At 42.7% G+C, this 15,832-nt stretch overlaps 1 protein-coding gene across 2 annotated transcripts in view; it reads left to right on the top strand.

Moving 5' to 3' along the window:
• ZC2HC1B (zinc finger C2HC-type containing 1B) overlaps positions 1–15,832 on the top strand; it is a 292,907-nt gene that overhangs the window by 173,961 nt on the left and 103,114 nt on the right. For both annotated transcript variants that reach the window (XM_085609304.1, XM_085609303.1), the window contains exon 4: positions 4,918–5,022. In XM_085609304.1, coding sequence (XP_085465430.1) covers positions 4,918–5,022 — 105 coding nt within the window. The remainder of the gene's footprint in view (positions 1–4,917; positions 5,023–15,832) is intronic.

Below are 15,832 nucleotides of genomic sequence, written 5' to 3'. Positions count from 1 at the left end.
CCTGAGGTTACCGGTCTGTAGCTACAGAGAAACCTTTAGTCAATGCCTAGGGCTGTAAATATCAATTGCATGACCTCACTCTTAAAGCGAGTTCCTCAATCTGATTTAAGATGAACTGGCATCCTGAATCGCGGTATATTATCTCCTGCAACAATAGATTGGCAACTGTTATACTGTCTAATTTCTGGGTGGGATCAGCCTCAACCCAAAGTGCATACAGGCACAAGGTTGTACCTCAGCTGATTGCAGCATGGCATGTCCACAAAGTCAATCTGAAGGCGGTTAAATGGACCATCAGGTTTTCCAATGTTACCCATGGTCAATGCAACTTTGTTGCCCACATTTTGCCTTTTACAACTCATACATCTTGGACACAAATCTTCTGCCATCATTCCGAAGCGGGGATTAAACCAGTGAAAACTGAAAGTAGATGTCATTCCATCTCTTCCTCCATGAGTTGTACCATTCATGCGTCTCATCATGGCAGGTAAGAGAGAATCTGGAAGAACTGGTTTTCCTTCAGTTGACACCCAAATATCTCTGGCAATATTTGCGCATCCGTTGCTTTCTCACTTAGCCTTTTCTATTTCTGGGGCAGCAAGTTGTAATTTCCTGAACTCACTGAATGTGTGCACAGTACTTAGTTACATATTGGTCACAGTCTCTACCTCTGTGTTACATAGTTCATCTAGGTGAAAGGTACTGGACTCAAGAACGCAGTATCGGGCGACAACCCCCGCATAACAGTTGCCGCTGGTGACAAAATCATTACAGCTCTTATGTACAGCACACTTAACCACAGCTGTTTCCTTCTGCAATTTGAAAGCTTTTAGAAAATTTAAAACATACAACCCCTTTCAGATGGGGGTACCAGCTGAAGTCAGAAATCCCTGCTGTGACCATAGCTGACTGAAGTCACCGAAAAATACCAAACTCATACTGGCTGTCAGTATAAATGGTAACTCAAGAGTCTTTTGAGTTATAGCTTGCGCAGAAATGAAATGGCACAAATAAGAGGCTTCCACTACCTCGCTCAAAATACATACAGCTTAAGCAGCTTTTAGGATGTCGGGTCGGTCTCTCAGACATGACCTATCAACAAAGAGAGTATAGTCTGATTCAGAAAGTGGAACATCCAGTATGTCAAAACTTGGTTTTGTGCATAACTCAGTTACACTGACACAGTCAATGTTACTGAGTCATAGTCATGGTCATAGTCACCCTCATCCTCTCCCTCTGGGGTTGGTAATAGAGAAGCAGGGTTTAGTGTGTTGCATCTCCGAATGGAAACACTCTCAGCTGCCAAGATGATTCTCTCATAGCGGGTTAGGCGGCTATTGGCAAATGCTGAGTTCTGTTATGAGTCATGAGGATCTCAATAGAGTGAGGCACCATCACAATCAAAGGATTGCCCATCTCTTTAGTTTGATATATGCTAAGGCTAACCTCTGCAACCACTTTGAGTCAACCAGGCAACACTGCGGGCACAGGATCAAGAGTACCTGAAAAATAGACTATGGGATGCTGGGTGTCTCCATGGGCTTGTGTTAGTACAGACAGTGCACACCTATCTCTTTCGTGACAAAAGAGCACAAAGTCTTTCACATAGTTCAGAATTCCAAGACTGGGTGCGGTTCCAAGCAGCTTCTGGAAGGCTTCCATGCTTTTTTCATCCTTTGGTACTGGGCCATTGATATCAGCGTGCGTCAGCCTTATCAAATACTTTGCCTTCAAAGAAAGGCTCAGGATCCATTGTTTGCAATAACCAATCATGCCCTAAAACATCCTCATCTTTCTTTGAGTAGTTGGGAACTTAATTTTAAGGACTGTCTGTGCGTTCAGGTGCCACTTGCCTCACTCCCTTTGCTATTTGATGTCCCATATATATGACTTCCCTCTGACAGTATTGCAGTCTCTCAGGTGAGACCTGATGCCCGTTTTCAGTCAAATAGTTGAGTAGAGCAATAGTGTCCTGTTTGCAAGCGTTAGTCATTGAGGCAATCAGGAGATCATCTTTAAGTACTGGATTAGTGTGGTGCAACATGGCAATTACAAAGGCTCTAGTTTTTTTTAAAGAATCTGGTTGAAATAGGATAGTCTCTCTGTGTACCCTTGTGGAGAGCGATACCACACAAGGGTCTTCCCTTGGAACCGGAATGTGAAAAGAAGCTGACTCTCTTCATGCAGGAATGTCGGCGATAGTTCAGGCATCAGTTGCTGGTTAAATATGTAATCAGCCCCCTAGTGAAACAGTTTTTTCTGGTTGAGGGTGTCTGAACTGCTGAACCCAGCTTAAATTGGTTTAGTCTGTGCCAAGAGTCGACCACTCTTTACCAAATTCAACCCAAATACTAGGGTGGCAAATTAAGTGCCCCCAAATCCTGCACATTTTTCTCTAAAGCTCGGAAAACAGTATTGCATATTCTTTTTTGTACATCAGATGCACAATGTGTTAACAATTGTGTGTGCCTGTATAGACACCAGCAGGCATCCCCATATATCTAGGGGCTCCTATAATGACCAAAGTTGTATGCCTAGTATGCCCAATGTTAGTAGTGTTCCCATTGTCATAGTATTTGAGACACTTGTGGAGGTGCATTCAACATATGTGATTGATAAGGTCTTTCGTATGACTGAACAAATTCTGAAACTTATCTTCTTTTGTCTTGTGAAACTGTTTAAGAGGACAGGAATTTTTGGAATTTGGGAGGAATATTAACCCTGCCTCTGTATATAGTAATACATGTTGTACCATAGGTTTATGTATATTTAAGAAGCCCTGATTCAAGTATCTCCAAATTTCTCAGCTTTTGCTATCATCATCTTCTGACCATGGAATGCAAGATAATTAATTGACAAAAACTGTGAGATCCACATATTAATTTTTGTCAAGGTGCATCCAGTTGGGCCACAGTGTTGACCGGCAGACAACATTGATTACATATGACCTACCTTGAAGATGTTAAATTGGTTGTCTGTTTAACATATCTAGTGCTACGAGAACATCAAAGGACAATATTGAATTGGTACGTCCCAAACACAAGTCAGAGGTGTGAATCAATGGACTTGCTAGTGGTTTTGTGATACCGTGGGAGCAATCTGGGGTGTCAATTGCACCACACTATTGGGAGCAGTAGTCAAACAACATTCCTTTTGAAATAAAACAATTACAGTATTTCAGAACTACCAAAATAGTTTTTAGACCATATTCTTCAATCTGGCTTAATGCCTCATGGCCTTATACAAAATGAAAAATCTAGGGACAGAATGTTGAACAATGTCATACATTCACCTCAGTACAGAGGTCTGGGCCTGAATCCATCGTTTATTTGCTCCCCATGGCATTCCAGTTTAAACCCAGTGTAGGAATAAAAGTTATGCTCTTGCATTGTTTTGTGTAAGTTAGCATTCGCTGCGCCATTTTGTGTACAGGCGTTATTTTGTATCATGATCGAAGCTAATTCTTTGCTATTTCTATGAAACAGCCTTCTCTAGGTTATGTTTTTTCGGAGCTGAGTTCTGCCACACTAATAAATGCACTGTTCTTATTAGCGCATACCTTTCCTTTAGATGTGAGCCTTCTCCCACTTGTCTAGTGGCGGGCACAGGTGGAATGACCTTGACTGGTAGATAATGAGTGCCCGGCTTTAGAACCAAAACGTACTCCTTTGTAATTTACTGTCCTGCTGCTTCTCTCTGGAAAATTCCATGGTGGGTGTGTTTTCATTTTTTCTGAAATGTACATAATGCATCGTTATACTTGGTGATGTCAGTCCCTCTGCAGCACTCCTTAGCGGCTGGGCAGACTGTTCTCCGTTCTCAGTGTACTCTGAATAAACTATTATTGGTGTGTATTCTCTACTGTCTGACCAACTCTTCATTTTGGTGGAAGGCTGAGAGGTGGTCATTGGTGACCCGAATCGGGCAACTTCCTCCATCAGTAATATCCAAATCAGTCTTGACTCTGCCCCCAATGGGAACAGTCATCCCTGGACCGGAAACAAGCATCCTGGGACCGGTTTCAGGGTTTCACCCCTCATCAGCCAGGCTAAATTGACTCCAGTGGCATGGAGATCACGGGACGCACGTCTGGTTATAACAGTTCCACTCGGGGTGACAAATGCAAAAAGAACAATTGATGGACAGAATGTTGAAAAATGTCAAACTTTCATTCCAGTAAAGAGATCTGGGCCTAAATCCATCATTTCTTTTGCTCCCCGTGGCATTCCAGTTACAAGCACCATGCTACTCTCCACTTTAGGTGCAATCGAAATTTCACATTACCTTTGGGTGGAGTACTGTTGAGTCTAGTTGATGTGGTTTGTATGAAGAATACTTGGGTTTTCCTTGTACGTGGTACCAGGGCCAGCAGAAAAGTCTGGCAAGAAGTATGTGACCTTGGGTGACCATACGAGGTAGGACATAAGTTAAATATTCAAATCTGTTCATAAATATTTTTACCTGGAGTTTTAATTTTTACTTCTTGATTGTGTGTGTGTGTGTGAAATTAAATAGTAAGGTAGAATACTGTGTGTGCCATGGAAAGCTATTACATATTTTGTGGAGTTATTTGTGAGCGTTCTACCTCTCTAGCCCCCATGTAAAGTGCCTGAAAAGTTGTTTCTGCATGTTTCCTTTCCTTTTTTGTAGAGAACGAGAGAACTTATACACAAGTTCTTGTACTCTTTTAACTCTCCCAGAGCTCTCCTTCGTAGTTTCTTCTTTACCTTTGCTTCACACCTCAATTTTACTTCACTCTTCTGCCGTCCAGCACCTTTTTATCTGGCACATGCATGCCTTTTGCCTAATTTAAAGTTATAGAACCTATTGATTTCATTTCGATTGCTATGACGAGGTTATGATCCACAAAGACTTTTGCCTTCCTTTCAATAGTAATAGTTTTTCTTTGCCTTCCAGGAAAGACATGAACCAATATGCCAAAGAATCTTCAACAAAAAGCGTCCTGTATTCAATTCAAAGAAGCAACGAACACGGGACTTGCCAATAAAGACAACAACAAAGGTATTTAGAACTATGACCACTCTACCATGCAAAGTAATGCATGTTTTCATTTATTAACCCAAGGTTGTTTTTTTCACAAATACACCAATAAGCCACGAAGTATCCGTGTCCCACCTGCAAGAAACTTATAAAATAAACAGAAACATCTGCATGTGACTTGATATAGATCAGGATCTCCAACCTTTTTTGCAGTGAGAGCCACTTCTGCTCAAGGAAAGTCCTGCTGAGCTACTTGCATATTTTATCACTATAAGACAGAGAGAACTTGTTAACATTGTACTATGAGCAGCCTAAGCAAACTTATCAGTTGGAAAAAACCCAGAATTCTAGAGGAGGTTGCCAGTAGAAATGCCATGAAAATGTGCATCAATTGTAAATTTCTTCACAAGTAACATTCAAAGCATTGCATGCCCTAGCACAAAGGACATAACCACACCACTACATCTTTCCAAATCAACTTTAAATGTGTTTTTGAATAGCAGTATTACGTCTTGGTCAGCATATTGGTTTTTGAAAATGCACACATTTTTCTATCAAATACCACTTTCCATTCTGGGCCAACAAACTCAATTTTGCAAAAGAGAAACTTTTTCCAAAAACAAACATACTTTTTGCTTTTAAAATATCAATTTTTGTTTTGAGAAAATACACAATCCTTAAACATCAGGTTGTCATTGAGTACAATCATGTAGAGAAAATACACAATCCTTAAACATCAGCTTTTCATTGAGTACAATCATGTAAAAATGCCTAACATGGACAGATTCTGCTTTGACTATTCAGGTATTACAAATATAGGCCATGGATGCTCACCAAAACACCAAGTATGCCTGTGTTATGCTAATAATGCCCACCATTATACCAGGGCCATCGTAGTGTGAAGGCTGGATGCCAGAATATCCAGGATGCCCACTGTATATCAGTCATGACCATTCTGTCACCAATGGCTAAAGGTAGACGTGTCATGCTCTTAATATGTCAGTAATGGCAGACTATATTGAACAACTAGACCAAGAATGCCCAAAATAGTCAAGAATGACTGTTATTTTGCAATTTGACAGTATTATACCATGAACTGCCGCAATTGTGCCAGCGATAAAACCATTCTGATGGTGGCCAGCATACGCATTTGACAGTTCTTGACACTAGGTGTAGCTTCCAAGAAACAATATTAATTATTGGGAAGGGACACACTGTCAAATAGGCACACACATACATATATTCAGAAGAGGCTCTTAATTATCTCTGCTTTGGATCCATACCCTGCCTGCTCTCCTCAGCTCTTGGGCTAATCATGCTCCCAACTAACAGATTTTCACTCTGGCTTCTGCGTCCAGCACTTTGGTGGGCCAGCGTAGGTTACTGCTATTACTCTGCATGATCATTCATTAATATGGTGAAGCTGATAGGGCAGGTTGTATAGCATGGCAAATCCCTGTGTGATTTAGTTTTAGAGTGGATACAGATGGTCATGTGGCAGGCCCCATAAGCTAACACAGTGTGTGTTTAAGTGTTATCGGGAGGCCCTGCCAATGGTTTGCCTGGTTGTCACTCTGAGGGTCATGAGATGAGCACTGCTGACTTTTTTATTATGCTCAGACTCACTGAGATTTTGCTTTACCTCTGAGAGCTACTTCAAGGGTGCTGCCGAGCTTCCTGTAGCTACCTGTAGCACCCAAGCAACTTGTTGGAGAACCCTGAAATAGATAGTATTTAATGACACTCCTGTCTCATTATGTCTCTTCAGATGCACATTGGGTGACGAACAAGTTGTGTAATTATTTTTTGCTAGTTTAAGGGTCTACCATGATCTTACTTTCTAACGGTGTGTTTTACCTTAGAATCTTAATGAGATATCCATACAAGGCAAACTTCCTTGTATATATTGATTGTGTTCCTTCATGAAATAAAAGAGATTATTCAGTGCTAACACTTTTCACATAACTTAGGGTTTCATTTGTATTCCCACACCACATCTCAATACCAAATCTACTTTGGGAACAAGAACATTTTACTTTTGAATAGATTTATTTTTTGTGTTGTCACTGTTCAAAATCTTCTGATGGTTTCAGTAAAAACTAATACCCTGTTGCAGTTCAGTATTATGATTGAGAAGTTGGGAAAGGTATCACGAGAAGATGGTGCAAGATTATCTTTCCATTCCTGCCAAAAGCTTGCATATCAGATGTTTGGTACTGCCATGGGATGAATGTGTGCTCAAAAGAACATGCAGCAGCTCTACTTAGTTCTAGCACACATATTTGTTTTTAGACAAGCTGCTTTAAATCTTGTTAAGGTCATCCTGAAACGTTCTGGTGCATTCTACCTACCTGTTTTCACCACGTAAAATGGATTCTGTGGTGGCTTTTTTCCTTGGTCTGCTACTCAAAGCCTAAAGAAGTTGATTTGTGTTATTGGTTAGTTTTCCTCTCTCCAGATATATGGGCACATCCATCTTACAAATCTTTATTCCCATAGCGCAGCTAAGAACTCCTGTAGCAGTGACAAAAACGGAATGACAAATGTAAAACATGAAACAATTGTAGCGATTAAATGTGTATTAGAAAATTGGAATGTTGGGAGCTCCATTGAAAGCAATGGAGTGCTCCGGGCTTCTAATGGTCGGTAGAGACCCAGCCATTAAAGGCCCGCTGCCTTGTCAAAGGCCCCTACCTTTGACTTAGGCCTTTAATGCTGGAGTGGGCCTTTAATGGCCAATAGAGCCCGCTACGGCGGGCTCTAAGGCTATATTAAAACATTGAAATGTTAGGAGCTCCATTGTAGACAATGAAGAAGCTTTTGGCTTATAATGGCTGATATAAGCCTGGAGCGCCTACATTCCTATGTTTGTCTTTATGTTTCTCCCTTTTTAATTTAGAACATTTTAAGCTTGATTGGGTGAAATGTTCTAATAGCTTTACAGCCCTTCTACCTCGAGATATACTGGCTGTTCAAGGTCATCTCCCTCGGTACAGGCCCTCGCCTGGGGCTCAGAGTCAAGTCCTTTAACAACCGGTATAGCCCTTGGCCGCGGGCTATAAAGGTATATAGCTCTCAAAACAACTTTGCAGGTCATTTATACTTTGGCGGGTAGCCTGCCTGTCCACCAGTTTGGTGGACACTATGGTCTCTGCTCCCATAATGTAGATCTGTCTGTCATATTGTGAGATCCTTGCTTGCTTGGTTTGGATTTCACTGAATTTATAGTAACCCCTGGTGGGGCAGTTGCTTTAAAGGCAGAGAAGTGTTTTGGAACCAGATTGGCAATCATTCTGTCTTTGAGGAAAAAAACAGCAGCAAGGACTTGGTTTTGGAAATTGCTGATACACTATGTTGCTAAGTGAATTTCTGGAATATTGATTTTTGAACATGAATATATGTTATGGAAATGGCTGCTACAGCATGTTGCTAAGTGAATTTCAAGAATATTGATTGCTCTGAGGAAGTCCTGAGGCAAGAACAAAATGAGTTGACTGGGTCATTGAATATGTTTTGAAATTAATAAAGAAGTTGAAAAATCCTTGAGCATAAACACTCTTTCATTTGGACATATGGAGTATGTAATGTCCCTGTGAAAATCAGTACTTAAGAAATAAATGAAATAAATTAGATTTACAGACGATGATTAAATAGACTTTTCGAATAATGAGTTTGCCCTACTACAGTTTGGTTTTGAGTACATGATAAGAGATTTGTTGGCAGCAGGGCCGGACTGGCTACCGGGCGTTTTGGAATGGTGCTGAGCTGGGGGCAGATTTCGTTGATGGGGACCTGCGTGTACTGAACGAAATTCGTTTTGCTTTAATTATTTCGAAGTACACGCAGGTCTCCATTAACGAAATCAGCCCCCACCGCAGTGAAATCAGCCCCCTGCTCGGCGGAATTCCAAAACGCCCGGTAGTCAGTCCGGCCCTGATTGGCAGTCAGATCTCTGGGGGTGTGCAACTCTGAAGAATAAATTTAGATTAACCTGTGTGGTGCACTGGTACCTCAGCTAACTTAGATTGTGATTTTCAAATATTACCTTATATACATAATGTAACTTTTTATAAAGAGAAATTAAATGTTAACTTAGCCATTAGCAGCGCGCAGCACGTTCTCGATGTTCTCCAGTCCGTGGCTCCCAGCACAAGTTCTCACATCCAACACCATGCCTTAACCAATCCAGATGCTGCGCTCATGCTGTTAATAATGTTAAGAAGCATGACAGAAGTGCCAGGGCTGGTCATAGTAGGCTGTCTCAGCGTTCCTACATGCACTGGAGGCCTGTGCTTGCTCCCCATCTATCTGTTGGAGAGGTTTGAAGACAGCCGACCAAACCAACATGCGCACTTCAAACAGAAGTGGCCACTTTTACCTGCTGCCAATCAGGAGTAATGGCCCATTGGATCACCCCGCCCTCACACTCAGCACAGGCTGGGAGAGAAAAAAATAAAATGGTAATACAATTCTTTTATTGACATTTTATTTTTTACGCTTTCTACACCTGCAGCAGGGGGATGATGCTCCTCTACCCTTATGGAGAAACCTCCAGTGCTTCCAGGTACAATTGAAACACAAAATATGCTCAAAGTCCAACACAGATGCAATTTAGGGCAGCAGCACCCCAGTCTTGAGCCCAAAAACACTTCAGCACTCATTTGTTATTAACAAAAACAGTGCATGTGATGAAGAAGAGACAAACACTAAATCACTTATGTTCTGACTAAAATTGTGGCGAAAACTAAAATTAGGGCTAAGAAGCAAACTTTCTAAGCCTTCTTTAGGATCTGTCTATCGACCAATAAAAAAGGACTTTTCTGCTCTGGAAGTACTTCCTCTTTGTCGACTCCTTACTATCCTTTCTGATGGCATCTGTTTCCTCAGTTGATTTCAGAAATTAACTCTGCCATGCTCTAACCTTGCAAGAGTCAAGAACACGAACATAGAGACAGTGACCTGGGCAGGCAAACCCTTTTCTTGTATCGGGAGAGAAACTAGAGAAGGAGCTTTATTGCTTGCTGTAGAGACATTTATAGGGGCTTCCTGAACATGTACTGAAAAAGATCAGGTACTGACTAGGGATACAGTACTGAATCCAAGCACCGTCTGTGAACTCACATAGGCATGAGACGAATACTTTTGATCCAGTGTTGGTCAGGTGGAAAGCGGGAGGTGAAAGAAAACATGCATAATAGTAAAAATTTGTGTTCTGTTACCTTGTACCGAGGCAGTGCGGCACCCCGCTTCCCCTTCTTTGCCATCCACATCTGGTATCTGATATCCTGCATTTGGTTGAGAGTGGAGGCAGTTGGCCTGGAGGCCGATGCGGCTTGTGCTCCTGTACTGAATACTTTTGCCCATAGAGTGGTAAATACCATCTTGGCAAAACACCATCTTGTTCATTTATGTGTACATGCCACTCGGTTCACCGCACCTGAGGACCTGGCTGGATCCCGTGCATTGTCACGCCGCCTCAACTATACGTACCCTTGCTAGGATTGCTGTACCGTCAACTGTTGGATTCGTCTTCAGCTTAATCTAGTGAACCTTCACTTAACCTGGCTACCGTTGTTGCCCTTGGCACCGGCCGGACCGTGCATTCTCACGACTCCAGGCAATTTCGGTTACAATCAGGCATGTACACATTAATGTCCTGATGATGATCCTAGTACCCTCGTAACAGGATCGAAACGTCGTCGACCCCTACTAAAACAGCATGCACATTAATCCATTGTGTAAAAAAGTGCATTCGCTGTTTTGAAAAAGCTTAAAACATTGGATAATGTAAAAAGCTCCTATTGTCTTGCCTGAAATGCCTTTGTTTGTTTTGTAATGTTACTGTTCTAATTGGATACAGGTCTGTGTCCCACAAGTATTTTGTTCCTATATGTGTGCATTGTTGTATTGCAAAATTAAATCGGTTGTCCGGCTGGACTTCCAGAATATAGTATCGATTCTGAACTATATTTATCTAATCCTTATCCTAACCATTTGAGGATCACTGTTGGTTGTACTGATCCTTTTGGGTTCCCTTGTCCCTCATAAATATACCTTCAGTGAACTAGGGCATGCAAGACCCTCCTTAGTTTGGCAGGACCTGACAGAATCAATCCCTGGGGGAGCTTTCACAGGCGACCGATTGGACCTCTGTTTTGTCTTCTTGTGCAACATTGATTTGGGCACATTGGTTCAGTTGTGGCCTATTTGGGCAAGTCAGGGTCAACAGCATTACGGGCATGAAGTGCCCAGACTACTGTGCACAGCCAGACGAGATCGAGGGGAGGTTGAACAGAATAAGAATGGCAGAGGGGAAGCAAGGCAAGGAGTGACTACGCCGCAAGATGGACGAGGAGCTAGAAGATAGTTCTAGCAACAAACAAGGAGGGGGGGGGGCATCGGGCACCCTGGCTGACTCAGAGGACATGAACACCAAACCGGAGGGCGTGCCAAGACAATTTAATGATATTTTTAGCCTGCTAGAAATTCAGTTAGAAGGCCTGGACCTGTCTCCGTGTGATAAGGAGGAGGACAGGCAGGAAAGGGAGCGAGTGAGGAAAGAAAGGAGCTTTGACAACTGGTTAGATGCTTTCGGGGTAATGGCATGTGTCATAGTGGAGAAGATCCCTCACTGAGCTGCAGACCTATGGCAATATGAATCCAAGATACACGATTCTCATAGGCAATTTCCTGGTGATGCATGGCTTGAATATGAGAAGGGGTTCAGGGTAAAAATGCAGGCACACCCAGAGATGGTGTGCAATGAGGAGGTATCAGGGTACATCCATAAGATGATGATGACCAAAGAAGTCAAGGTTTGGGGGGGAGGATGAGCAGCCCTTTCAGACCACCCATTTCGAGGGTGACCAGGACAGGAATAGTTCATCTTACAAGCACAAAACATACCACAGCTGGCGAACACCCAGTGACAGGGGCCAGCAGCACTCTGTTGGTAATCTGACCCTAATGAGTGCACATTTAGACACGCCTGTTTGGCCTGTGGGGCAGATCACCTGGCATCAGAGTGCAGGCAGAACAAGCACCGCACGGACTAGAGGGAGAAGAAAAAGAAACATTAGCATGGATGGGAAGTCTATGGGGGGTCATAGGGAATGGGCACGTTTTTGACTAGTCAGATCCTCCATTAACACATGCTGACTCTGGAGGCTAGTAAGCGAATACACTAACGAAGAAGACTCTATCTTGCTTGTGAAGGGTTTTGAGGAAGGCTGTATAATCCCAGTAAAGGGCCCCACATCTGGGGGTGGGGGAAGGAGCTTTAAATCAGCAGAAGAATACCCTTAGGTGGTACAACAGGAAATCAAGAAAGAGAATAAACATGGGCACAAAGAAGGTCCAATACTCCCCAACCCCCATGCACCAAGGGTTGGAGATTTTCACTTCTTGGGGTGGTCCTGCTGGGGATGGTATGAGAGCGTTTTATCTAGGAAAGGAAATGCGAGAGATAAAACAAATGAGGACACGGCATTGCCTCCGCTGGACTACGAACGGGGGAGCCGCTTGGAAACATCAGCCTCACAAGCAGGGTTGTGGAAAAATGGTGGACATTTGTTGGTAAGGTGGCTCACCTGTTAAGGCAGTGGGCCAAAAGAAAGGCCACTCACCTGAGGATGCCTTACGGCAGGGTGCGTGGGGCCAACAGGGGGAGGAAGCGGAGCATGGGCCTCGCAGCCCAGACCCACCAGACGAACAGCAGTGTACAAAACATGCAGGCTAGGCAGCGAGTTGGGCCTGAGCAGCAGTAAGAGGCTACTGCCCTCACAAGCAGAGTTAAACCAACAAGAAACCTAATGCCCCCTTAAGTGGCGTGTATGATTGCCTCAGCAGCAAAAGGTGCCGGAAAGGAGGACAAGCGGATGACAGGACTGGATGGTGATCTGACAAAATTGATTTATGATCTAGCAACAACAAATGATTTATTTCTTTTTGGTTGATTCTTGACCTTGTGACAAATTATGTTTTGCACCCACGTGATTTATGGCACTTTAACTGTTTGATGGCCACTCACCGTGATTTATGGCTTGGGTTTGGTGATCATACATGCAAAATTAATAAATTGCGGCCATGTTTTTCCACAACAAGATGGTCATGTCTCTGTAATCTGTTGATGCAATTCATGCTTGGAAATGCGTATTGTGTGTGGGGAGGGACTGGAGTGGATCGAGTGTGGGGGATATGAGAAGGCGAGACGTTCTCATCGGAGGCAAGGAGGCACTGAGACACAAATCGATTTTCTGTTGTTGATGCTTGCTGCCATTAAGGATGCAGCATGTACTTGTGCGTGCACCTGCCTGGTCCTGGCAGACTACAAGGCTTGTATGTTCAAAGTGGTAAGTGCAGACCATAAGGCAGAGGGTTAACCCGGCCAACCTTGTCTTCTAATCATGTTATTACCGTCTTACTATATCAACAATTGACTGTAACATGGCTGAATATACTACAACGTTGCATGCTTTAAATATAGTTGGTAAACAAATAATGGCACCTTAGAGTTTTCCAGTGGCCAATAGGCGGAAGGGTTAAAAACTCAGAGCATGCAACGGATACTCCGATCTAGGGTTCTGAATAGAAAAGAGCGAACAAATAAGCAATGTGCCACAGCGTTAACAGAAACATCATCACACAATATATAATATGATAAGAATTGGAAACATAGTAAGTAGAAAGGACTCACTTGGTGGATTAAGACAATGAAAACCAAGGCGAATCTAAGCAATAAAACTAAGAGAAGTAAGGACCCAGAGGACGCAATGGATCAACTGGGGATCCTTCCTTTGGATGCTGTCCTAAGTAAAAAGCAGGTGCTTAGGGTCCATGCGAAGGTGCATAGCATCGCCTGTATGGGGCTGTTCCAAGATTAAGGCACCATTATTGACCAATCATGTAAAGGAATGGAGCTGGTGGGTAGCGCTCCCAAAGAGGGCTCAAATCCCTGACAAATCAGTAAAGCTGGTCAATATGGAAAACCTTCAGTTGTGTTAATGAAATCTTTGACCCAAAAAATTACCGCATGGATGATATTGCGGAATGCAATCTTTGAGTGATAAATCAATCTTGGCGAATATTGATGGAAATGCAGATATATATGATATACCAGATATGCCATTATGTTCCATGCTTTCTGAAAACATATGACAGTGGGATATTAAAATATCCTCAGGGCCCCTTGTGAGTATGGAAAATAAAAATCAAACTAATAATGCTGATAAACAACACGCACAAAAATATGATTTTCTCTTCCATATTTGATTGATCTATCCTCTACACAAGATAACATTGCCATTCTAGGTATCAGCAGAGAAAGTGGGCAAATGGTTAACTTGGATGTAATCCAATAAAGAGCATCCTTATCACACATAAATCAGGCCCGCTGGGTAATGTACAAACAAATTAAAAGTTGATTAGCCCCAATGAATAAAACCTTATTTTCTATTGCCTAATTGCTGGCCAAATTTGTGAGTGATTCTGAACATAACATGGACTCAAATCTGTAAGTAATGGAATATCTAAAGAAGCAGAAGGTAGTCCCTCAGTTAACATTGAATGCATGGAATAAAATAGTAATTCAGTATCAAACAAGGGAGTGTAGGTCAATCTGTCATCAAGAAACACACACCATTTTTAGTGAAGGCGAAGAATCTAATCCCACTCAGATACCAGTAGACACATTGAGTTTTCTGCAGGAAGACTTGGATGGAAGTTCATCAGTTTTGAACCTTGATAAAGTGAATACCTGTTTCAAGTCTAAAATGGTAGTGACCGACACGAGTGCCATTGAGGCTGCTGATGCAGCTCCGAAAGATTCAGAGAAAGACAAAAGGACCAAGAAGTTCTTTTCAATTTTCCAAAACAACAAAGCAACCAAGAATCCTTTAAGAAAATCATAGAAAAGAAGAAGTAGAAGAATAACAAGAAAAGACAGGAGACTCTTGAGTCTATTATCCCATTCTGAAAAAGTAAAGGAAAGCGACATGGAAATTCACAGGGCAAATGATGTGCATAGGTTTAAGTCACAGATATCTCTTACAAATGAAAAATGAGATACTTTGCCAAACATGCAAGGGGATTAATTGCCCTCTAAAGGCTTGCAGGCGACACGTCAGATGTGTTGTTCCCGTAATTCTGTGATAGCCATAATGAGTCATCAATCTAATAATGGCCCAGAGAGTGCCTCCAAAGTCATGATAAGCCCTGTAGCAATGACTCAAGGGCAAGCAAAGGTAGAGGTAGCAGAGGTTACCATATATAAGTGCTGACAGGTCATCAAGGTGTCTATCACAAGTACCATACTCTTGGACTTGTGGAGCTCTCTCAACTAGATGCATAAGCGTCATTCTGTAGAGATGTCAAACTCCTCATCATGGACAAGAGTGCCCCACTAGTCAATTCTGGACAATTCAAAACCAAAGGAAATGATGGACGGAGTGTTGAACATTGCAAGCACTCACCCCCAGTCAACTGATCTGGGTTTAATCCACCCCCATTCTTTAGCCCACTCTGCCACCCCAGTTCAGAAATGGCCATATGCAAATCAGTCTGACCCTGTGCCTCATGGGAACAGTCCAGCCCGAACTGCCAAGCCATGTCTTCCCTGGACCAGAAACAAGCTTCCTAGGACCGGTTTCTGGCATTTCAGCCGTCTTCAGCCAGGCTTGCTTGAATCCAGTGGCAAAGTGAGCAAGGGACTCACGTCTGAGCATACCCTGCCAACTTATGGCGAACAAAGCAAAACCAAAGGAAATGATGGACGGAGTGTTGAACATTGCAAGCCCTCACCCCCAGTCAACTGATCTGGGTTTAATCCACCACC

The sequence above is a fragment of the Triturus cristatus genome, chromosome 6 (assembly GCF_964204655.1).
Source record: "Triturus cristatus chromosome 6, aTriCri1.1, whole genome shotgun sequence".
NCBI classification, from domain to species: domain Eukaryota; kingdom Metazoa; phylum Chordata; class Amphibia; order Caudata; family Salamandridae; genus Triturus; species Triturus cristatus.
The sequence above is the reverse complement of the archived record's forward strand: the minus strand, read 5'-3'. Positions and strand labels throughout refer to the sequence as shown.